Raw genomic sequence first — 25,780 nt, 5'->3', positions numbered from 1 at the left:
TGGCCAGATGCCTTCTTACAGTACTAGAACTCTACCAGAAGTGCCACAAACTGCATGTTCCTGTACTACAGGTGACAGTCAACCTACATTTGTCGTATCTTCTGAAGAATGAAATCTATCAAAGCCAGCATAATATTCTTGTCCATGGGGGACATGAAATATATCAGATGGTATCATTTACTACTATTCACAAGGACCATGGTCTGGATACATACTGTTTAAGTATTTCAAAAATTTCAAACTCACCTGGGTTCTTCATCAGGGGAGAAAAAAGGATTAAAGGCACAGAGTTTAAACAAGGTAAAAATTACGGATAAAAGTAAATAATACTTGATGACAGATTATGAAAAAGTTGGACATATTAAAATATATCTGTCTAGACAATAGTCCTTGTACATTTTATGATGTTAAGAACACGTCACATAAGATTTACCTTTCTTTTATTACTTACTGTAATATGAAGAGATAATGACAAGGGGTTTTAGTTGCCCGGGAAAGTCAAGTGAAAGGTTAATTTTGCTGTGACAATACATCTTCTGGTTTGAAAATGTCAAGGGTTTAGTTCTATAGGTGAGCTGAATGGTGGTTTCTAAAAAACAAAAATCCTTTATTGTGTATAATAATTTATTAACATCATAAATCATTTTATAAATATATATGAACTTAACATTTACCCATTTTTAATGACAAGTTTTTTGTTTGAAGATATAGTACAATTTATATAAAAACAACACTAAAAGGAAATATAAAATATTCCTTGCTAATTAATCACCTGTTGTATACCTATATTACCAATCTTTCACAGCCATCAACAAATTGAAAGACATAACCATTGTATTTTTACACTTTGGTTTCCACATGCTGTGAAAGAGCTGCCGCTTTCAGAATTTCTGTTGCTTCGCCTTCTTTAGGGCCCTGGGCTGCCAAGCGCTGCTCCATTTGGCACAACAGAGCAGACCTAAGGAAGGAAAACGTGATACATTTAATTCAATGTAGCTATTGACCTTGATTTTTCTCAAATGAGATAAAAATGCTGAAAAATGTTAATTGCTGCAAAGAAGTGTTGCAAAATTGTGAATTTCGAAATTATTACAATTCACAAGTTATGGAAGGATTACGGAATTTTGTCACACACAGTAAGTTTAAAATAAAATACTTGATTATTTTTAAAGTTACGACTAAATGAGATATGAGTGAAGAGTGAATGATTAAGAAATACAATTTGTAATTTATCAGTTTCCTTATACATTCTCGGTATTATATGTTGATATTTCCACTGAGGTTTGGAACCCTCTGCTTGCAAGAACCATGTGTGCGGAGTCATTTTTCAATGCATAAAGCTACTTCTCTCTTCTCTGTAAAGCAAACAACTTAACTCTTGCATATAAGTGAAACAACTGAATCGAACAAAATAAGGTGTCATATTTCCTTACATTATCAATGGGATTTCTGCTTCAGTACAGTATATCCAAGTGAAACTGACAACATGCAGTTATACCATTATTGCTGACGAAAATGGTATGTAGGTATTAGAAATTTAACACAAGGAATTTATAGAATTGCATTGTATAGGTACCTGATTTAGCTAACCACACATTAAAACAGGAACACACTAATAATAAAAGCTTCTGAAAGTTCATATACGAGGGGCATCCTGAAAAAAGCTCCAATGGTGCCTATACGCAGCACTAGTGGTCTGAGAGTGCCACACATATGCAGGCAGGAAGAAGTGGCATGTAGTTGTAATCCGGTACAGTTGCAATGCAGCCATTTTAGGACAGTTCTAGGTTAAAGATTGCACCAGCAATCGTGTGAGGTGTGCAGACCGGACGTCGTGAGTGATAGTATGGTCAGACAATGGTGCAGACAATTCACGGAAGGCCAATCGAATGTGCATAACCCCATACAGCTGAGTACCCATGGGCCCATTGCATCACTTCAGGTGAGAGATCTTGGACCACTCCCTGTACAGCCATGGCCTTGAATGTACCGACTTTCATCTCTTTGTTTAACTGAAGAGGTTTCTGGCAGGACAAGGATTTGACAGCTACACTGCGGTAGAGATAGTTCCAGTCTTTGCTGTCAGATACATATGCCATGGTCATACAAAATTTAGTGCCATGCTACGACAAATGCCAGAACAACGGTGGTGATTATGCCGAAAATTAGGTTAGGACTCACTGTTACTAACGCAATAAATTACAACTGATATTCTTGTTTCATTTATGCCTAATCGGTAGGGACCTTGATATTTTGTTATTTTTTTTTCAAATTGGTGTATTTTCTAATTTTTTATTTTTTACTATACGGTGTTATTTTTTAGAAAAATTCACATTTTCATTTTGGTGCATTTTCTGGCAAATATCTGAAATTATACCTTCATGATGTTTTTAAACTACTGTTTCAAATTGTAAGTCCCATGGCTTACGCCTCTTCATGAGAGTTTGATATCTTGAAAGTTATTTTGGTAAAGTTATTTTCCATACCCCTTTTTAAATTTTAAGGTAAGGATTTTAGATATTTGAATTTTCCCCGTATATACTGAAGGGTGTATAATGACCATAAGTGGTGACGCACCCAAAAAATTCAATCTCACGTGACAGATACAGATATAGTATGGCACCAAAAATTGGCATTATCTTTTTTTGACTTCTTACGTGTTACGTTTCCCAACATTCGTGTTTTTGTTTTATAACATTTATGTGCCAAATATACCGAAACGTAATACTCCATTGTGATCTTAAACTATTGTTTTAAATTGTAGGTCACATGGTCTATGTATTTTCCTGACTGTTTGATATGTTGGAACAGATTTTTGAGGAAGTAAAAGTAAAGTACTCCCCTGCACATTTCCATGAAGGTGTATAGTAGGGGTGTGGAGTTAGGCTGAAGGTAGGGGTGATGTGATCAGCACCACACTCCTGGCTACCTTTATCCCTCAAAGTTTCCTCAAGGTACCAGCTTCACATGATGCTGGGTGGGTGCCGGAGCAGTTTCAATAGATGGAAAACATCCCGGTTCTCCCTCGCAGGGGGTCGACCCTGGGTCTCTCGCATAGTAGTCAGACGCTATAACGACCATTATTACTCACTTGACAATGCTGATGGTGGGCACTTAGCTTGGTAATTCAAAGTATATCTCGTGCGACAAATACGAAGATGTGGCTCCTGTGTGACAGTAGATACATACTCGATCTCCTGTTATAACCCTGCCACTTTGCTCTGCGATGCAAATGGTTTTCATAGAAGTTGAAAAAATTGTGGGAAATACATGATTTAATGTGGCTGTCGAAATTATTCCATGTAGGTAGAGTTCTATAGTTTACTCTTGAGTAAAATGTTGAAAAACTTGCATGTTCTATGTACACAAACATGGCCTAGAAAAGACAAGAATGTTGGATTTCATGGAATTTTTCGTTGTTTTAGGACAATTCTTTAAAAAAAATACTAAAAATGCCAACAATTCGCATTATTTCGATATTTCGAACGGGCAAAAAATGTGTCCAGACATCACTGCACATTCCTAAACATAACTTTGCAGCAATTAACATTTTTCACGGTTTTGGCGTTTGTATATATCAGTAGATGGAAAGTGAAAATTTAGCAGGGCTGGCAGAGAAAAGCCAATTCTTGAAGAAAGTGATTTGCTTTTATGATTGAATGATTCGAGTAAATATGATATTAAAATATTTACGTATTTATTATTAGTATTTTATTTCATAATATTAGACATTAACTTCACTCAGTGAGAGATTAATGACCATCTCTCATTAGTTTAAACAGACAGGACAGAGAGTGGCATTAATTTCATTGCAATACTAGTGTTGCAGTAAATTTGAGGTTGGGAGCATACACTTGCCAATTTTTATAACGTTCACCAACGCAGATTTGTGTTTCACTTTTTCGTGATAGTATTCAATACACACATTTTGGCTTATTATTTAACATGTGGCACCCAAGAATATGAAACATGTTTCATTCTCTTGAGAAATGTCCATTCTTTGAAAAGAATACTAAAGTTCACACCTTCTCCCCAAAATAGTGGGAGAAGAGGGGAGCAAACTCCAGATTTTTATGTTTTTTCCATCGAAATTCGGGGGTCGCATCCCCCAAACCCCACTTCTTTGGTTCGGCATTCTGAATTATACACGGTTGCATGCTCTAATGTTTTAGCTGAAAAACAAAACTTATCCGAAGTAGATTGCTCCCATAGTGCCAGAGTTATAACAATTTTCCTCCAAAGAGTGTTCGAATTTAAAATTCTCGCCAAGAAGCTCTCTCTCTCTCTCTCCGAGGGAGGGAGAGAATGTACTCCACCCCAAGGGCAGGTGGACTCTCTCTATCTATCTCTCGGGTCTTTCTTTCTCCTCCTCTCTCTCTCTCTCTCTCTCGCTCTATCTATCTTTCGGGTCTTTCTTTCTCTTCCCCTCTCTCTCTCTCTCTCTGGCTGGGTGGGCGCCCCCCCCCCCCTGCCTCCCAAGTTCCTTTCTTTTCTCTCTCTCTCTCCCTTTCTTCTCTCTGTATTTCTCTCCCTCCCTTTCTCTCTCTCTCTCTCTCTCTCTCTGTGTGTGTGTGGGTGGGTGAGGGTGTGTGTGTATCTTCTTTTTCCCCTCTTTCTTTCTCTTCCTTCTCTCTCTCTCTCTAACACCCCTGGTGCCCTTAGGGGGTGGTGGTGCACCCCCTTCCCCCGTAGATGGAAGGAAGAAAGAAAGAGAGAGAAGAGAAAAGAAAGGGAAAGAAAAAGAGATCTCCCCCTCTCTCTCTATCCCCCCTTCTCTCTCTCTCTCTCTCTGCCTCACCCCCTAAGAGAGAGAGAGAGAGAGAGAGAGAGAGATCCTTCTTTATTTCTTTCTCTCTTTCCTTCTTTCTTCTCCCCTCCCATCTCTCTCTCTCTGAGAGAGAGAGAGAGAGAGAGAGAGAGAGAGAGAGAGAGAGATAGAGAGCTACTCTTCTCTGTTTCATCTTTCTTTCTTTCTCTCTCTCTCTCTCTCTCTCTCTCTCTCTCTCGAAAGAGAGGGAAAGGGGGAGGGAGAGAGAGAGGTGGGGGAAGGGTGGTTGGTGTGAGAGAGAAAAAGAAAGGTAAACCTTTGTCTCTCCCTCCCTCTCCCTCTCCTCCTGCCATCACTGGTTTCTGGCACCATGGTTGTATTGCGCATAAAAGGGGCCTAAAAGTTGAGGCCGAAACGTACGAACGAGATTTCCTGTTCCCGTGCAGAGTTCCATAACGATATCTTTAAATAAATAAATAAAAAAAACAAAAAAATCAATGAAGACAAAGTTCCCTGACATTTCCCTGACTTTTTTTGACACCTCAAATTCCATGACTTTTCCCGGTTTTCCAGGTCTGTCGCTACCCTGATTTTTCATTCATTTGAAATTGCGAAATAACATGAATTTGGCATAAAATGTGAATAGTGGCCTTTTTCATGAATGTCAACACAATTGAGCCAATAAAGTAAAAATCCAGCATTTTAGGGTTTTAGGCTTAAAAAATAAAATGGGCCATATTTACACATGCTAAAGGTCCCGATTTTGATCCTCGGCCGGTTCTAATCTGGGAACTTTTCTAACGGAAGCGGCTCCATGGCCCACCCATGGGTACCTGGGGGGTCAAGGCGGTCAGGGGCATGATGCTGATCACATCACCCACACTCACTACCAGATCAAGAAAGTGTGGAGCCACCCCCCCCCCCTATATGGCTTCATGGTGTGGTGCTAAGCACAGAGGGAGCACTTCACCTTTTTTATTTTTTTACCATATTTACACATGTACAATGTGCACCTTTCCCAAATTTTTATCCAAAAGAAAACTGACTTACATGTTACATGGAATAATTTTGACAGCTACATGAAACAACATGTATATTTCACCTACTCTTGGAAATTTTTGCATCACTGAGCAAAGTAGCGCAGAATTAATGGGTCGATAAAAATTAAACATCACTTCACTAAAAGCCATGAGATAGACAATTTGTGACATTTTGAACTGAGAGAGAGGAAAAACTTTAAATAGTAAAATGGTCCTGTAAACATTCTGTGATAAGACAAATCACTTTTGTATATAAAAAAAATGGATTTGTCCATATTTTTTATACGCATCCAGAAACATGTCAATGAGTCTTGGTTTGTAACAGGCTAATGGTTTCAAAGTAGAGGATAAATTACAAAAAATAAATAAATTGTATTATCACATGAAAATGAATAGGGTGAATCAATTACTGTTATTTTGAAAACTTGTTGTGTCCCCTAGCAAGTAAATTCATATCACAAACTTGGTAAAAATTCACTTTTTAAACAAACTTGCAATAATTCCCTGTAACTTGCATATAAAACAATTATTCGTCTATCAGTTTCAGTGACTCATTGCCACCATTCACAAATGGCAGTTGTGTTGGCTTTCTAGAATAATTTCAAAATTTATGCTGTACCTGTATGCTTCATATCGCATAACGATCTCCTCCAACTCTTGTTTGTACAGTCTCTTCAACATAGCATCAAAGCAATCAAGTTCAGGTAGGCGGAACATTTCCCAGCGGAGCTTGTGGTCCAATTCCTGGGAAGCTTGAGAATATACCACCAACCAATGTGGTATTTCTGAAACAAAAAGCAACTATTTATTCTACACAATTATCATGGCATAGTGAGGAACTGGGTTTAGAGGCAAAACAAAAATGAATAGATCAAACAATTCATGAGGTTGGAATGTTTTTGAAACAATCCATAATAAAAAAGGGATAGAACTCAACTTATGCAGGTAGGTTTTGTAACATGTGCAGTCTATAGTTTACTTATGATGTACTGACCAGCTTATAGAACTCAGAAGATTTGCATTACTGGGGGAAAAGCAACGATTGCTTTGTTTTTGAAGGGTATTTCTAGTTCAAGAATTTGATTTACTCTAATCATCATATTCTTCTATTTAAGTTAACCTGGCATTCAAATGTGATACATGGATAGTACATATTAAGGAAGGGGTCAGTAATATTCAGATCAATAACCAAATTGCTGATAATTTTATCAATCCACTATTTCTACAAATATTCCATAGTATTATTCCACAACACTGTTATCAAACTCAAAATTCATGTGCTTTTTTTTACTAGTGTCTTAACATTTAGTTTATTTTTTTAAGTCATCAAGTCACATACATGGAGTATGGAATATCTGTAATTTTATTTTCAATCAACCCTTGTTTTTTTATCAATGTTGGTAAATTTAACATTGGACTTCTAGTGGTATCACCATACTATATAAGTTCTGCACACTTAAAGACTCCGCTGGACCTTCGGCCGATATCAGGGCACCTGTTTTCGAAATTTTCAAAAACCACTATGAAATTCCAAAATCTGAAAAATTAAATATCCTTAGAATTCCTTCTAGGCCATTCACGTGAATCTTCTTGTGGTTTGCTTTCACTGTTGCCTATATATATGAATATTTTTGTGTGAAAGCAAACCACAAGAAGATTCATGAGAATGGCCTAGAAGGAATTCTAAGGATATGTAATTTTTCAGATTTTGGAATTTCGTAAGTTTTTCGAAATTAACTAACTAACTAACTCCCTAGCCTTCTTAAACCCGAAGGTTCATGGCTGCAGCAACACAGGCCTTCCATCTTTCCCTATCTTGAGCAAGTTCTATATACAGTCAACTCTCGATTCTACGACCCCGGGTATAACGACCCCCTCGAAGTAACGACCCTTTTCCCGGGAACCGTGAAAAATTTGGAAAAAAAGTTGAAAAATTGAAGGATATCGGCCGAAAAATGCGTTGTTTTTTCCCCACTCATTCCCTTCACGAGCGCTCTACCGCTCACAATTGGGTCTGAACTAAAAATAAGACACCACCACACCATGCTTGAGTGATATCCAATAGCACTTGACCTCTGCCCTCCCCTTCCTCAAGCGCACCAATGTTACCCCGCACCCGACGGCCGCTACCCAACATGCCAGGCTTGTTTTGTCACGCTTTCTCTTGGATACGTGAGAAGAGAAGATCGAATGTGCTTGGATGTTATTTTAAATCAACCTTGACTTGTTTCCTTGTCCTAAGAGGTGCTGAAAACTCGAGGGTGAGGAGGGGGGGAAGAAGCAGCCCGAAATGACTGCTGGACTTGCAGTCTTTGCCAATGTGTATGGCAAGTCAAGCTCTTTCATGGATAAATACACCACCTTGAGAGATAAGGTCGCAGGAATGTTCCAAAATACAGATGCGTGTCGCCTGGAAGTCTGGCCCATCTGTCCAGCTCTGACCTAGATTTCAATAGGTTCCCGTGAGTGAGCAACTCTCGGCCTTGTAGCCGACAACTTCCAGTAACCGCTTTCATTCAAAACGTGTTCTTTGTTCCCTGCAACACTTCATAAAAAAGCGAAACTGTTAGAGATAATCAAAGCCACATAGGCGAACTAAAGATCGTCAACCCGCTTAATGCGTTGTCATCCAGGTTACTTCGATCTTACGTGCATCATAACTCCCGTTTCCCACTTCATACGTTTTCCTAATTGTGTCGTAATATCTGCCAAAAAAGTGTTCCGTTGGCTGACTGACTTCTCCCTTTTTTCCTGTCAGCAAAAGGGGGGGGGGGGCGATTTTCTTGCTCGTGTGTGTACACGGGCTGATTACAGGCGAGGGTGGAAGTGGACCCACCCCTCTTCCTTTCCTTTGATGTCTAAAATGGGGAAAACCAGTTCTGGATATATTCTTGAAAACTAACAAAACAGCAGCAACACAGGCCTTCCATCTTTCCCTATCTTGAGCAAGTTCTATATACAGTCAACTCTCGATTCTACGACCCCGGGTATAACGACCCCCTCGAAGTAACGACCCTTTTCCCGGGAACCGTGAAAAATTTGGAAAAAAAGTTGAAAAATTGAAGGATATCGGCCGAAAAATGCGTTGTTTTTTCCCCACTCATTCCCTTCACGAGCGCTCTACCGCTCACAATTGGGTCTGAACTAAAAATAAGACACCACCACACCATGCTTGAGTGATATCCAATAGCACTTGACCTCTGCCCTCCCCTTCCTCAAGCGCACCAATGTTACCCCGCACCCGACGGCCGCTACCCAACATGCCAGGCTTGTTTTGTCACGCTTTCTCTTGGATACGTGAGAAGAGAAGATCGAATGTGCTTGGATGTTATTTTAAATCAACCTTGACTTGTTTCCTTGTCCTAAGAGCTGCTGAAAACTCGAGGGTGAGGAGGGGGGGAAGAAGCAGCCCGAAATGACTGCTGGACTTGCAGTCTTTGCCAATGTGTATGGCAAGTCAAGCTCTTTCATGGATAAATACACCACCTTGAGAGATAAGATCGCAGGAATGTTCCAAAATACAGATGCGTGTCGCCTGGAAGTCTGGCCCATCTGTCCAGCTCTGACCTAGATTTCAATAGGTTCCCGTGAGTGAGCAACTCTCGGCCTTGTAGCCGACAACTTCCAGTAACCGCTTTCATTCAAAACGTGTTCTTTGTTCCCTGCAACACTTCATAAAAAAGCGAAACTGTTAGAGATAATCAAAGCCACATAGGCGAACTAAAGATCGTCAACCCGCTTAATGCGTTGTCATCCAGGTTACTTCGATCTTACGTGCATCATAACTCCCTTTTCCCACTTCATACGTTTTCCTAATTGTGTCGTAATATCTGCCAAAAAAGTGTTCCGTTGGCTGACTGACTTCTCCCTTTTTTCCTGTCAGCAAAAGGGGGGGGGGCGATTTTCTTGCTCGTGTGTGTACACGGGCTGATTACAGGCGAGGGTGGAAGTGGACCCACCCCTCTTCCTTTCCTTTGATGTCTAAAATGGGGAAAACCAGTTCTGGATATATTCTTGAAAACTAACAAAACAGTAAAAAAAAATGACCCCCCCCCCTTTCCCAGCTTCTTATCCGCCACTGATGTGCACCGCAATGTTGATAATTGCAGAATTCAGGTATTTTTTTTATGCTGTTGTCTGCATAGGAAATATTACCCGTGTTATTGTCTGTTGCATGGTAAAACGTAAAGCAAGGGTCATTTCTTTCTTCTTTACACTGCTGTTAAAAGTTCCGTCTTCGACAGTTTCTTTAAAATGCTGGGATTTTTCTCTTCCGCCACCTGTTGCTCGAACTTCCAGCCGGTCTCCTTGTTTTTACAATGCAGGTTGCGCCAGTGTTTAGTCTAGCATCTGCAAAGCTCTTGCTTGCCGATAACAGCGATGACTCATCCAGCGCAAAGGGAAAAAGTTATTGTTTTGAATCTCGCAAAGCTGTTTTGATAACGAAATTCATCTCCAGAAAGGAAAACAAGAGTTAAAATAACTTCATGTTCTGCTCCTTCTGATAAACAAAACTGTAAATTTAATTCGCATCAGCTTTTCTTCAGAACCATTCATGAAGAAAAAAAAAAGTGCTCTATAGGAATGGTCGCCGAGATCGATTAAAAAGACATTATTCAAGGGGAAAACTTTGGGAGGAGTGGGTGTTTGACACATCGAGAATACTCCTAAATCCAACATTAAATCATCTATTAACCTGAGAGTAAATAACGATCTACCATTTTGATATGTAAAAATGCACAGTTTCATAAAGCTTGTTTTCAGTTCCTTTTATGCTGATGGGCTCATCGGGACTAAATATACAGTTTAAAGTGAAATTCAATTACAAACCTAAATGACTTTCGACTGGGATGCTGTTTAATGACGTATCCTAGAATACGCATTGGGTGAAAACAGATCGCAAGTTGCACGTTTCCTTTTTCACAAGTAAAGGAAGAAGTTTGGACTGCTCCCTTGAATGGGTAAGGGGGGAGGGTGAATGAAGTTGGTTGAAGCAAAGAAAACGTGGCTTTTTTTTTTGCGATGTATTTTACACAGCCGAACCAGAACGAAAATTACAGCCCCACATTTTTTTTTTGTGCCTACAAAGGTTGTGTTGTTTCTTTCTCCCGAGAGATCTAATCTTACCAGTTAATCTTGTAACAGACAATGCTCCAGTAGACCCGTATAAAATCCAACATTCATTCTGCCCTATTATCTCCTGACTTCTGCTGGCGCCAGTGTGACTGGTGTCAAGATTCTTCGAGTTTCGCTTGCAATAAGGGAGAGATTGTTTTCCTTTCCATGGGTCTCCGTGCAAACGGGTTTCTCATGAACTATAATTGTAAGAATTTCCTGGAAAGCAACGACTGTGCACAATTGAAAGAAAGTAACATTATTTTAAATTATTTTTTGTGAAAACGTTTTCATGTTCTATTTTCCTTCTCACTACACGCGTCCTGTGCATAACAGGTTGTATAACTACCAGGATAAATGGTGTTACCATCTCCTAGGCATCTTTGTGTCCGTCCGTTTGAGCTTCGGTTAAGCAGAAAATTGGGGCAAATTCCAATAACGACCCTTTTCCTGGGAACTGTGAAAGGTCGTTGAATCGAGAGTTGACTGTACTTCTTGATTTAATTATTCTAATAATATCTGGACATGAATACAAATTATGTAGTTCTAAATTATGTAACCTTCTCCACTCACCTGTCTCCTCATCCCTTTTAGGTCCAAAGATTTTTCTAAGGATCTTATTTTCAAATACTCTCAATTTATGTTCCTCTTTCAATGTAAGGGACCAAGTTTCACATCCATATAATACTACAGGCAAAATTACTGTTTTGTATATTTTAACTTTTAGTTTCTTAGATATTTTAGGGTCGTTATTTCGAAGATATCGCATGCAAATATTTTATTGTTAGAGGGGCAGAACCTAACTTGACTGAAGTTAAAGATGCTATTAAAAGGCTAAAGAATAACAAAGCACCTGGCATTGATTTAATACCAGCTGAGTTAATTAAATATGGTGGAAATTCATTAATATGTCAAATTCATAAATTAATTTGTTTAATATGGAATAAAGAAGAAATCCCTCAACAGTGGAAAGAATCCATAATTGTTCCTGTGTTTAAAAAAGGTGATAAAATGAACTGCAATAATTACCGTGGAATTTCTCTACTCTCAACAACATATAAAATATTATCTAACATTCAGTAGCGAAGCGTAGTCTTACGAAGGAGGCAAGCAATGTTTCAGTACAACAAAACATGTAGTACAACGACATGCCGAGGGGAAAGATTCAAGGTTTATAGCCTCATTTACCCAGTCGCTGGATTTGTCAAAATATCGTAATAAAGTGACTGTACTAAAAATAAACCATATGATCCGCAAACGTCACATTTACTTTTTAAAAAAAATCCAGGTAACGTTATTCATATGATATTAAACGTTTTGCATATGCGAACTTTCCGCATACCACTAAAGGGAGACGGAATTTCTTACTTACTTATTAGTACCTTTATTTGTTCATTATTATTTAATATGGTCAAACGGTGACCAAACCGATTTAGATAAAAAAAAATGGGAATCATTTGTTTATTTTACGCTGCATGATGTAATTTAGTATTTTTGGGCACCCTAAAAACCGCATTGGAGTAACTTAAACACAAACAATAAAAAATTCATTTCAAAGCAAAGAAACACATGCATAGACGATGTACTCACCACAATAAATTTCAAACTCTTGGTGTTGGTCGACCCCCTTCCACGATTTTCATTTTAACACTTATCTCTCTCGAGCTAAACGAAGCAATTTTCAATTGCTCAATAATACACCCGCACTTCACATCAACCGTTCCTAAATACGCGTTCATTCCGATAAATTCACAGCACAAAACACGAAGCAACAAACACTCACACTATCCCACGCGCTTTCCAAGGTCCGTCCAATATTCCCTCCCTCCCTGAGAAAACTCTTCACGGGGGTGCAGAAATTCCACTGCCCCAACTCCCAATGTCAACTTTTTTTACGCGTTTTACATTTCGCGAAATCTAAAATAATTTGTAATATAATATGATATATATGGAATTTAGAACAGTGATAATAACTTCTTTTAGTTATTTTATGACTAACAATTATTATTATATTTGCGATCTTGTTTACGTGTTCATGAAGACAAATATTCGTTACTAGTTTTTGCTGGCAACGTACCCATAGATGAATCCTTCTGCTTTCGGTTGAACTCGCTATTTTCGGGAATCACACAAGCTCGGAAAGCACAGCTTTTTGTAGAAGCTTTGTGGACGGGTTCCACCAGAGTTTCACGCTTCGCCATGTGACTCCTTCGGAGGCCTTATTTTCCCGCAGAACGGCTGCAAGCATTGAGGCTGGTGCTTGCTACAGAGCTGCTGGGGGAGTCTGCGGCCGCATTTTTTCGCGAAATCGAGTGCAATGGAAACTAAATACGGTTAGAACATTAAGTACATTAAATGATATTCGAATTATGCAAGCAGTGCTTGTATTGCTTGTACTATATCTTCGCCTCTGCTAACATTCTTTTTAACAAGACTAACCCCATATGCTAATGAAATTATAGGTGATTATCAATGTGGATTTAAACGTAACAGATCAACTACAGATCAAATTTTTCACATCAGATAGACACTTGAAAAAAAGTGGGAATATAATCAAAATGTCCATCAGCTATTCATTGATTTCAAAAAAGCATATGATTCAGTCAAAAGAGATAAATTATATAATATATTAGTAGAGTTTGGAATACCTAAGAAGCTTGTTAGTATGATAAAAATATGCACCAGTGAAACAGAAAGTAAAATTCGTGTGGGTATTAATATGTCTGACAAATTTACAATTCATGATGGGTTAAAACAAGGAGATGCATTATCTCCATTGCTCTTTAATTTTGCCTTAGAATATGCTGTTAGGAAGGTAAAAGAAACTAACAAAGGACTAAAATTAAATGGTGTGACTCAGTTGTTAGCATATGCAGATGATGTAGACTTACTGGGGGATGATGTGAATACAATTAAGAATAATGCTAAAATATTTTTCAAAACTGCTAAAGAGATAGGTTTGGAAGTTAACAAAGAGAAAACTAAATATATGTTTACAGGCCGAAACCAAGTGTTAGGTAATAATCAAAATCTAATTATTGATAACAACTCGTTTGAACCAGTTTCCAAATTCAAATACTTAGAAGTAATATTAACAAATGAAAATTATATTAAAGAGGAAATAAAAAGTAGGCTTAATTCAGGAAATGCATGTTACTTCTCTCTTCATAAACTTTTGTCTTCTCGTTTAATATCTAAGAAAGTAAAAGTTAAAATATACAAAACAGTAATTTTGCCTGTAGTATTATATGGATGTGAAACTTAGTCCCTTACATTGAAAGAGGAACATAAATTGAGAGTATTTGAAAATAAGATCCTTAGGAAAATCTTTGGACCTAAAAGGGATGAGAAGACAGGTGAGTGGAGAAGGTTACATAATTTAGAACTACATAATTTGTATTCATGTCCAAATATTATTAGAATAATTAAATCAAGAAGACTTAGGTGGGCAGGCCATGTGGCACGAATGGGAGAGGAAAGAGGAGTTTACAGGATTCTTGTTGGGAAACCTGATGGTAAGAGACCTGTAGGAAGGCCAAGACGAAGATGGAGGGACAACGTTGAGATGGACCTAAGGGAAATCGGTAGGGATGGAAAAGAGTATATAGAACTTGCTCAAGATAGGGAAAGATGGAAGGCCTGTGTTGCTGCAGCCATGAACCTTCGGGTTTAAGAAGGCTAGGGAGTTAGTTAGTTAGTTTCTTAGATATTAAACGAGAAGACAAAAGTTTATGAAGAGAGAAGTAACAATCATTTACTGAATTAAGCCTACTTTTTATTTCCTCTTTAATATAATTTTCATTTGTTAATATTACTCCTAAGTATTTGAATTTGGAAACTGGCTCAATAATTATCAACTGTTATCAATAATTAGTTTTTGATTATTACCTAACACTTGGTTTCGGCCTGTAAGCATATATTTAGTTTTCTCTTTGTTAACTTCCAAACCTATCTCTTTAGCAGTTTTGAAAAATATTTTAGCATTATTCTTAATTGTATTCACATCATCCCCCAGTAAGTCTACATCATCTGCATATGCTAACAACTGAGTCACACCATTTAATTTTAGTCCTTCTTTAGTTTCTTTTACCTTCCTAACAGCATATTCTAAGGCAAAATTAAAGAGCAATGGAGATAATGCATCTCCTTGTTTTAACCCATCATGAATTGTAAATTTGTCAGACATATTAATACCCACACGAATTTTACTTTCTGTTTCACTGGTGCATATTTTTATCATACTAACAAGCTTCTTAGGTATTCCAAACTCTACTAATATATTATATAATTTATCTCTTTTGACCGAATTATATGCTTTTTTTAAATCAATGAATAGCTGATGGACATTTTGATTATATTCCCACTTTTTTTCAAGTGTCTGTCTGATGTGAAAAATTTGATCTGTAGTTGATCTGTTACGTTTAAATCCACATTGTTAATCACCTATAATTTCATTAGCATATGGGGTTAGTCTTGTGAAAAGAATGTTAGATAATATTTTATATGTTGTTGAGAGTAGAGAAATTCCACGGTAATTATTGCAGTTCATTTTATCACCTTTTTTAAACACAGGAACAATTATGGATTCTTTCCACTGTTGAGGGATTTCTTCTTTATTCCATATTAAACAAATTAATTTATGAATTTGACATATTAATGAATTTCCACCATATTTAATTAACTCAGCTGGTATTAAATCAATGCGAGGTGCTTTGTTATTCTTTAGCCTTTTCACAGCATCTTTAACTTCAGTCAAGTTAGGTTCTGGAACTAAAGGTTCTGCTGTGTGGACTTCATTTACGTCTGATTTATCTCCTACATGGACATTTAAAAGGTCATTAAAGTAGTGCTTCCATCTATTTAAAATATCGCTTGGGTCAGCTAGAAAATCACCGTCTTTATCTTTTATCAAGTTTACTTTAGGTTGCCACCCCTTTCTAAACTCATTTACACCTTTATATAAATCTCTGATATTTTTATTTTTGCTGTTTGTTTCAATTTCATTAATTTTGCTTTTCAAGTAATCTCTCTTTTTACTTCTAAATGTGCGGTTAACTTCTCGCTTTATTCTAATATAATTGTTTAGATATGTATCATCAGAGTTATTTAACCACCTAAGTCTAGCCTGATTTCTTATTTCTATTAGATTATGACATTCATTATCAAACCATAGCTTACTTTTTCTCGGTTTATGGTATCCTATACTTTCTTAAGCTGCTGATTGTATTGCATTACGTACGTGCTCCCAATTCTTATTTACGTCTGTTTCATTTATATTTTCATCATCATTTAAATCCTGCAAAACATCAAATCTATTTGACAGTTTAATTTGGTAATCTTTCTTAATTCTTTCATCAGGAAACTTTCCTGTATCAAATTTTAGAACTTTTAGATTTTGTTGCTTATGATTTATCACTGAGAGTCTTTGTCTTAATTTAGCAATTACTAAATAATGGTCACTGGCACAGTCAGCACCTCTATGTGTACGAACGTCAATTATACTAGTATGCCTTATCTTATCAATGAGAATATGATCTATCTGATTATGAGTTTTACCATCTGGAGAAGACCAGGTATATTTATGGATATCTTTATGTTTAAAAGTGGTACTTTTCACAATTAAATTCTTTGAGGTTGCAAAAGTAATCAATCTTATACCATTATCATTACTTAATTCATGAAGACTTTCTTTACCAATCGTGGGTTTAAATGTCTCTTCTTTGCCAATCTGTGCATTACAGTCACCTAACAGAATTTTCATATCATACTGAGAAAATTTATCAAAGACCTGTTCTAACTCTGTATAAAAATCATCTTTAGTATTATCATCTTTATCTTCCGTTGGTGCATGTATGTTTATTAAAATAATTTTACACCACCTACCCTGTAAAACTGCATATGATATCCTATCATTAATAAATTCTACTGTTTTAAGAGCCGAGATAATTCTATTATTTATGAAAAAGCCTGTTCCAAAATTATGATTTTCAGTACCACCATAGAAAAAAGTATAATTTTTAGTTTTACAATTCCCTTCTCCTGGCCACCTAACTTCCTGGACAGCTACTACATCTAATTTATACTTAACTATCTCATTAACTGTACACTGAAATGCCCCAGGCTGGTAAAGGCTCAGAACATTCCAGGTGCCTAATTTAATATCCTTATTCCTAATGTAGATCTTATCCTTAGTCCAGAGACCTCCCAAAGTAGTCCCCACCCGGAGATCCGAACGGGGGACTATTTTACCTCCGGAATATTTTACCTTGGGAACATCCATGGCCTTATATTGCTGTTTCTTGACATTTTTTTTTACAGTGCAGAGTTGTCAGCTCTACGCCTAACCCCCAATATGAATGGAGGAACTACTACACAAGACAATCACAAACACATTAGACAGCACAATTACTACACAAGATGAACACAAACACATTAGACAGCACAACTACTACACAAGACACACACATACACATCACAACTATAACACAATATAACAAGGAGATGAAAATTCAAAAACAGCTGCCCCGACATAGAATGAAGGTTCAGCCCAGTCTTAATCATTTACTGGTGAAATTCATATTAGTGCTTTATTGGTAATGGTAAAATTTTTGTATTCACCAATCCAGACAATTTTTACTGCACTACCAGGCAATAAATTCACTACACTCTTATTTTCTCATGTTGGAAAACATCCTCTCCTTCACACAAACACTCACACACATACTTATATTGGTAAGTAATGTTATTGAGTCTCACTTACATGCAAAGCTTACCTTCATTTAAATAAGGATTTGCAGGAACTAATACACTGTGTGGATGAAAATGGGTGTGCCTGGGTGGTGGCGAAATACGAGGTGCGTTCTCCAGTTGGAACTTTACATCAGGCTGGTAAATGTAGTGCGGAGCACATGGATGTTCATACTGTGCTTGCCTTGTTATGTGGCTGTAATAAAATACATAAAATATTACTAATAAAAGTTAAGTGCCTTCTGAAAGTTTTCTTTTGATTCAATAATTTCAATCACAAATATAGAACATTGGTAATCCAATACTGTACAATATCAATTAACTTTAGTTAATAAAGATGGATCCAAATATGAATCACTTTTAATCCAAAGCTACCTCACTCCCTCAGGGAAAAAAAACTTGGGCTGATGCATCGGCATCAGAAAGTATAGTTTGGATTTTATTTACCAATATCAGCCAATACTTTTCCGGTGTTTTGATCATTCGTGGAGTCAGAAAAAAATGATGTGACAATTTTGCGGAGTCTAATTATCCCGGAAGTTACACAAAATTTGAAGTTCCCATTGATTCTGTGTACCAATTGAATAAACTGTATTTTGTGATCCCATAACACATATTTTTATATTCTGATGTAGTTTTATAATATTTTAAATTGATGCTTGTAATTGGAATGATATACTCACTTATTAGTATTCATCAACATTTTTAACAACTTTTAATTATTACAATTCAAGCATCGGTATCAGTGGAAATCGGCATTGGTTCAAAGTGGTACCAACCCAACCCTAAACAAAAACTAAACACATCCGAATTCAAACTGCCAACTCTCATGGGGTGTCTCACTTAATTGTGGAAAAGAGTACATTGGTGGTGACAAAGCACAAAACATCACGAAGCTGATACTTACTTCACATAGTAAATACCATATTCTGGTGACTCTATCCTTTCCCACCCAGTGGGAAGCCCCTCCTTCTCTAGCGGATGGCTCCAGTGCGTTGTCTTTGTGTTGTGGTCGATGTAATACTTCCTACCTCGGAGCGTGTAGTCTACAGACCAGCCAGGGGGTAGAGGCAGTTCCTCCGGTTGCTGCAATCGACCACCTGTTGCAAAATACATTAGACTGCTTAAAAAATGCAATTAAGTTTATTGAATACCTAATATCTACGCTAATTTCTAAAATGGTACGCAATGCACTCGAAGTTACATGATGGTATCACCTTGTAATAAATTAAATTTTAAACATCTGATATTAAAGCAAGCATTATACCGAAGTTACAAACAACTTCTATGAGAAGAAGAACTTCTGTTCCTGCCCAGGTTCCTCTCAACATTTGAAATGTTAAGCTACGTTTATGAACAATGTCCTTTAGTAGCAATTAAAATTTCACACTGGGAAAAACTGCATTTAAAATTTTGGGTGCATCAGCCAGCACTTAGGCTATTTTGCACCTGTCACGTTATACGGGGTTCACCCCCTCTTTCTGTTAACTTCTTGTTATTTTCACAAATATAAAAGTACAATTAAAACATATTGTTTCTTTCATTAAAATACTTTTCTAAATACACAGTGTATCCCATAATTTTCTGGAATAGGACAAGAATATTGGAACTGCACATGCAATGACATTCTTGTGTGTATATTAATCAAAATACATTCCTTGTGCTTCAATACACTGAATATAATGCTCCTACAGCTTGTCAAAACACTTCTGGAAGTCTTTGACGGGAACAGTGTTAAGATGCTCGGTCGAAGCTCTGAATGTTTGCAACAGTTTCAAACTGGGTCCCTTTCAACCACTATTTCATTTCTCCTCCTTTCATTTGATGCCTAAATTATGTAAACATTCCCGGGTATGTTGTTTAAAAGTATCTATAACTTTCTTGGGTTCTGAATGCCCTCGGCTCTTCCACACCAAACTCTGGCACTTTGTTAATGGCTCATATTGGAAACATCACATTTCGTCACAGGCGATGATAGTTTTCAGGAAATTGGAATCCCTGACTACTGTGGTGTTGCGTGTGTTACTGTAACTTTTAAGAGGATCCTTCCCCAACGTTCAAATTTACAAGAGAGAGAAAACATCAGGGTAATTGGAGAAGGGGTGTTTTTCCAAATCATGCAATATGTAAATGCACTATGACATCAGTCTGGAAAATTATGGGACACACTGTGTATGTATTTTTCATAAAAAATAATCATATTTACTGATGATATTTACCTAATGATACACATTCATGAAGGATGATGGAGTAAAAAAAATGGCTATGCACAATCATTTAATGCTATTGGTAAATCTTTACTCCTGCATTCTATCTGTATCTGTTAAATTATTACATCAATTCATTCTTAGCAATGTGTTTGTCAATTTCTGTATTATTAACAAATCTATTAGACTGATGTGCAAAAAAGCAAAAGAATGTTTGATGCTTCTTGCAACATCTCAGTAAGTTACCATCTCATTTATATCAAAAGCATATATTTATACTTACCCAGTGCCGGGGAATGAACGTTCTGTGCCTGGGAAGGTGCCTGCTCTTGGGGTGAGTGTGAGGAACTATGCAGTGGGCTGTGAGTCGCAAGATGAATATTCTGAGGCGGCAATGAGATTACCTGCTGACTATAACCGGAAACAGGAACCTGCAAAAATTAAAATGAGAGAGGTTGTAATTTATGAGTAATTGATTTCTTACTCTAAATACTCATTCCTTTTCTCCCACTCCCATTACACCTTGTTTTTAGCAGAGTTGTTACAAGTTCTCTCTTCAATATTGTTGTGTTTGAATTTGAATTGTCGTTTTAAGTCCTTTATACACAGAAAGGCTGATCGGGACTGAACCTACAGTTTCAAATGGGACCCGAACCACTGTGCCATGTGCCTCCACTGAGTATCGAACCTGGGACCCCTTGATCACAAGGCAACAACGCTACCACTGCGCCATCGGGGAGGCCCTAGGCATCAAATGAGAGGAGGAGAAATGATCACCTTTTACTCTTGTGTTAATTGTTCCAGATGTCCCAGGTTTTTTTTTATTTTTGTTCCTTAGCATCATTTTTCTGCCACTTTTGGGTGGTCACGATGACGAAGATGAGTGATGATATGATGAAATTGAAACCTATGCTCAGGCAAGACTTGGAACACAGGACCCCTAGCATGGTAGAACCCACTCCGTGATGGGAGGTTGGCCAGATGTCCCGGGTGCCCTTAATCTGCCCATGAGTGCACATGAGCAATCATCTATCTGAACTGGACCTCTCAGCACCTTTTTAGAAAACAATTAGCACCAGGACTCAAAACTGGAACTGTTGATGGTGAAGTCTAAATTTAGAACTTAATGTACTCAACTACAGATACCATATTGTCTGCCTTACTAAATATATGAACACATTCTTACCTGGAAAAAAGGACTTAATCTATAATCATCAACATGAAGTTGATGATTTTGGTACGCAGTTACATCACTAGATTCAATGTCTTCATGGATAGCATGATGGCATTCAACATGGTCTCTCATGTCTGACCCTCCCGGAATTGTTACATAGCTTGCCGGACTCATCTGTGGTGCCTGCAATATTATATTTACTATTTCAGTATCCATACATGAAAATGAAATGCAATATTGTTTCAACAGTATATGGCAATCTGTAATAAATAATGCAGAATACCATTAAAATGCAGTCTTGAAAAACTAACTTTAGCCATACATGTTGCAATCAATAAAAAGAAATGCCTTATTTGAAGATATATCAAAATTTTTCCAGGGTACAATTACTAGAATGGTGTAAATTTATATTCAGTCAAATTCTGACTTTACATTTGCCAGATTTTCCAGTCTACAATATTTTTTTTATTCTTGATCCTAATAGAGTTACAGATATTCATTTTTCCTTGATTTTGAATTTTCTGCTTAATAATTTTCTTAGTTACAGATCCTTTGGGAATATAGTGAATGTTCTACTGTGGGTGACACACACCTGATCATATTCCAAGTACGAGGGTGTGGTTTTTATCCACCAGGGAACATGAGTTTAGATTTTTTTTAGTTCACTTTATGCACAAAATGGCTAATTGAGACTGGACCTACAGTTTAAAGTGGGATCTGAACCACTACATGCCTCCACTGGGTATCAAACCTCGGACCACTGGTGGATGCGCATAGTGGTAAGGATTCCACTTTAAATTGTATGGTCAGTCCCAATTGAAGGGCTCGAGTGTAAAACATGGTAAGTGACAAATTGCAGGTTTCGAGATATTGAAAGTTGATGTTTCAAAAAAATCTGATTTACAAATTAAAATAAATTTCTAAATTATTTACAGCAAATATGATTCGCTTGGATGTTTGCTATCATACAAACATGATATTTCATCTGAATTATTCTTTTCGGTGGTGCTACATGCGATTTGTTTGAGGGTTGTTCAAGGAATTGTTGTAGTTACCATGCTTTACATGCAACGATATTATCAAAATTAGTGATCTTTATTCAAGCTATTCTTCTTCTTCTTCATCATGACCCTGTCAACAAACTCCTGTCGACTTTGGACATCGTTTCTGCTATTGAATTTGTTTTATTGTGTTTCTTCTGAAGTTAGTAGTCACTCTAGTTCACCAGTATCATATACGATTATATGAATAAATCACTTTTCTTTTTTTTAAATAATAAAATTATAATTCAATCCTACATTTTCGAGCATATGCATACAGAAGCTAATTTATTAAGCTAAGTTATTCAAGCAAACTTGTGATGTCAGTTCAATAATAACATCTTGACACTAGACTTTTTACAGAAACCATAACAATTTGTAACAAAAATGAAAGCCTTTAAAAATAATAATTGTATTCAATACACAATAACCTGAGCTACTTGTTGTAACAAGGTTTTGCTTTCCTATGTCTATGACTGAAATGAACACCATTAGAAAAGTAATTTCATCATTTTTATTACGTTAGTATTTAAAAAAAGAAGTTCTGAATCCTTGTGATTAAAATAAATTCCTTTATCTATATGGAGATCAATATTCGTAAAAAAAAATGTTTATATATGAGCGGTTTTTCAGCTTCACATATCTACTTCACACACACAGAGGCTCTATTTATTACCTCAGCATGCCAAGCGGAATGCAATTCACAACCCTCTCTTGATACAAAGCTGTTATGTAGACTATCCAAATTGCATACAATGGCAATATTAGATTTCTGTGATTCAATAAGCAATTTATACATAAAACAGGAATGGCCTCTTTTTTCGAAAAATTTAAAATCTAAAAGTATTTTTTTCGAAAATGAAAAGTGGTAGTACAATTTTTTTTTCGAAAAACAAAAAATGAAAAAATTGTGTTTTTTCACAAAACAATTTTCGCTTTTTGAAATACGATTTTTTTTTAAAATATGAAATTATTTTTTTCGAAAAACAAGAGTGCGAAAAAGTAAATTTTTTCGATAAACTAAAAACATTTTTTTTTTTCAAAAATCCGAAAATTTTCATTTTCGAAAATCAAAAAACAATTTTTCGAAAAGGCCATCCCAAGTTTAAATCTCTATCTTCAAGATAACAATTACTGGCATCCATGGCGGAGTGGTTAGGAAATCGCGCTCCGATGCCAGGGGTCCCGGGTTCGAATACCGACCTGGGCATGAATGTTTTTGAGTGTTTATTCATCAATTTCATCATATTATCACTCATCTCCATCTTCGCAAATAAGCCAAAAGTGACACAAGATGCGAAGTAAAATAAAGCAAATCAATGAAGACACAATCATGAACTTGTAACTTTCTGTTGTATTTTTCTTTAACTTGACATGTTTATAGAGAATGATTTCAAATGTACACAGGACTTAAGTTTTTAATAGTTTTCACTGATATTTAGCTCTTATGGATTAAAATAGTTATAATTTCGAACCAAGAAGAAGACATTTGCAATATCAACAATAAAATAATTTGCTTTCATCAAAGTCACACACATCATAAATACAAAAGTTAATTAAAGTACAAATACGTTATTAGGTCCACCATAACAATATTATATATTACAACAATCTAACATTGACAACATCCATTATATAACGGATTCTTTTTGTTTTAAAAATTGCTAACCATTGTTATAACTGTATCTTTAGTCAAAATGAAAATAAATGTCTGATGGAGGAAGCGTGTGTTCTCCTGAAATGTCACAACGATAAACTGTTTTCTTATGCTTGTAATAACCGTAAACTACAGGAAAATAATATTATAATTTTTAAAATGCGCATTACAGATTTTTGAAAGAAATATTTTATAAAAAAACTAAACTTTCCCAAATAATTGATATGATCCAGATCAAGGTATCTTAAAGCAGCCTTAAATGTGCATACCCAATTAAAAATCAAACTAATTTCTATGCAACTACAGTCCAGGTAAAATGTAATTCGAAACTGCCATTATGAGCACCGCTGCATGTAAACAATGGTATCTACTAGGAATGTGACGAAGCTGAAAATTAACCGATGCCGATGTACTCACCGATAATTTTTGGAACCGATTCCGATACATAAGATTATTAAACAGAAATGGGATATTATTTTCTGCATGACAAAAATAAATTTGGTAATGACATAACGACCTATCTCATTTTTTCCAACTTTTCAGGAGAAGCAAAAAACGTTTTCGCACACACTTTTGTAGATGTTTGTGAGAAAACTATTTACCCCATGACAAATTTTGTTTTGTCATTAAATTGTATTATGTTTCTGCTGTAAAATAGTGTGGTTGAATGTTACATGTGTTCCATTACGTGCTTGAAATTTCATAATTTCTTGACATATGTCGGTATGTCAGATCAAAATAATTACCCACACAGAAATATCTTTGAGATACGCCAGGCAAATTAGTATCAAGTTACAGCTTCATGATTTGAGAAATCTTCTTTTTTAGTCAAAATGTGAGCAAAACTATATAATATTTATGATTTTATTGTTCATGACGTTTTTTATTCAAAGTGAATGGTTATTTTTATTTTGAAGTTCTTTAGATTTACATGCTTTAAGTACATGTACAAATTACAAAACTCTTCGCTACAAGTACAATTAAAAAGCTATACATGCAAAATTACTACATAACAAGAGTACAATATTTGCGTAATAGTTTTTGCAGTCACTGTCTAGAACAACAGGAAAAGGACCTTCACACATTGACAATAAATCTGCATATTTCTCTTGTGCTATTTTCACAGATTCTTTGTTCAATGGAGGTGGCATTCTCGCAGCTATATCTTTAGTATTACATCTCTTTACTGCGATTTTTGCGGGATTCTCTTGCAGTAAACTTGTTTTTATGTAGATAGTATCTGGCTTGTTGCTCTGCAATCGTAGTTCACGAATATCTTTCCAACTGAACTTAATACCATCATCGGTCTTCTTAAGCTGGAAAAGCCTCAGATCTTCAGCAATTGCCTTAAAATTCAGAAAATCTTCCATCTGCATTGTGTGCACTATGTAAGGATGGTTTCTTCGGGCTAGTTTTATGATGGGTACAAGCTGCGAGGGGACAAATATCTCTCCAACTTTCCGTAACGATCTGGAGATTGCACTGTGCGCAGAGTCTCCCTCGTTTTGCCCATGATGAGGCTCAAAAAATCTGAGCACAATTTCTTTTATATTCTCTGCTTTTAGCATTACATGCATAGGCGCAGCCACCACAATCCTATTCTTGTTTTGGCCAACACAACTGTCAGCATATAAGTGAACTGTATTCTTCTTTTCTTGGCCCACTTTCATTAGATACTGGTAAAGACATGTTGCTATTTCACATGATCCACGCTTGCTAATTCCTTCATGCCACAAGAAACAATGACAATTTTTCGTGTTCAGTTCATAGACAGTGAAGTTGTAGTTAGCCAGACGTCTGTTGTAGAACACGCATGAGTGGTTCGACATAGGCACGTGAATAACTTGTTGCAGATCAAAAACAGCAGAGCAGGTCGCTGTAGTCTTATTTATTGCTTTCAATTCTCTCACTTTACTTTTCTCTGCAACATGCTGCTTAAATTTATCTTCTAGCTTCATTTTATCTTCATCAGATCCCACATTGTATGTAATGCATAATCCACACTGATCTTTTTTGGGTTGATGAAATGCAA

General features: G+C 36.5%; 1 protein-coding gene across 1 annotated transcript in view; it reads right to left on the bottom strand.

Moving 5' to 3' along the window:
• Positions 1–617: 617 nt before the first annotated feature.
• sav (scaffold protein salvador) overlaps positions 618–25,780 on the bottom strand; it is a 47,742-nt gene continuing 22,579 nt past the window's right edge. The window contains exons 6-11 of the mRNA XM_083137328.1: positions 21,064–21,234; positions 20,161–20,308; positions 18,578–18,770; positions 17,697–17,866; positions 6,428–6,593; positions 618–958 (exon numbers count right to left, since the gene is read on the bottom strand). Coding sequence (XP_082993454.1) covers positions 841–958; positions 6,428–6,593; positions 17,697–17,866; positions 18,578–18,770; positions 20,161–20,308; positions 21,064–21,234 — 966 coding nt within the window. The 3' untranslated portion in view covers positions 618–840. The remainder of the gene's footprint in view (positions 959–6,427; positions 6,594–17,696; positions 17,867–18,577; positions 18,771–20,160; positions 20,309–21,063; positions 21,235–25,780) is intronic.

This window comes from Lepisma saccharinum, chromosome 16 (assembly GCF_977018435.1).
Source record: "Lepisma saccharinum chromosome 16, izLepSacc3.1, whole genome shotgun sequence".
In the NCBI taxonomy this organism is placed as follows: Eukaryota; Metazoa; Arthropoda; class Insecta; order Zygentoma; family Lepismatidae; genus Lepisma; species Lepisma saccharinum.
The sequence above is the reverse complement of the archived record's forward strand: the minus strand, read 5'-3'. Positions and strand labels throughout refer to the sequence as shown.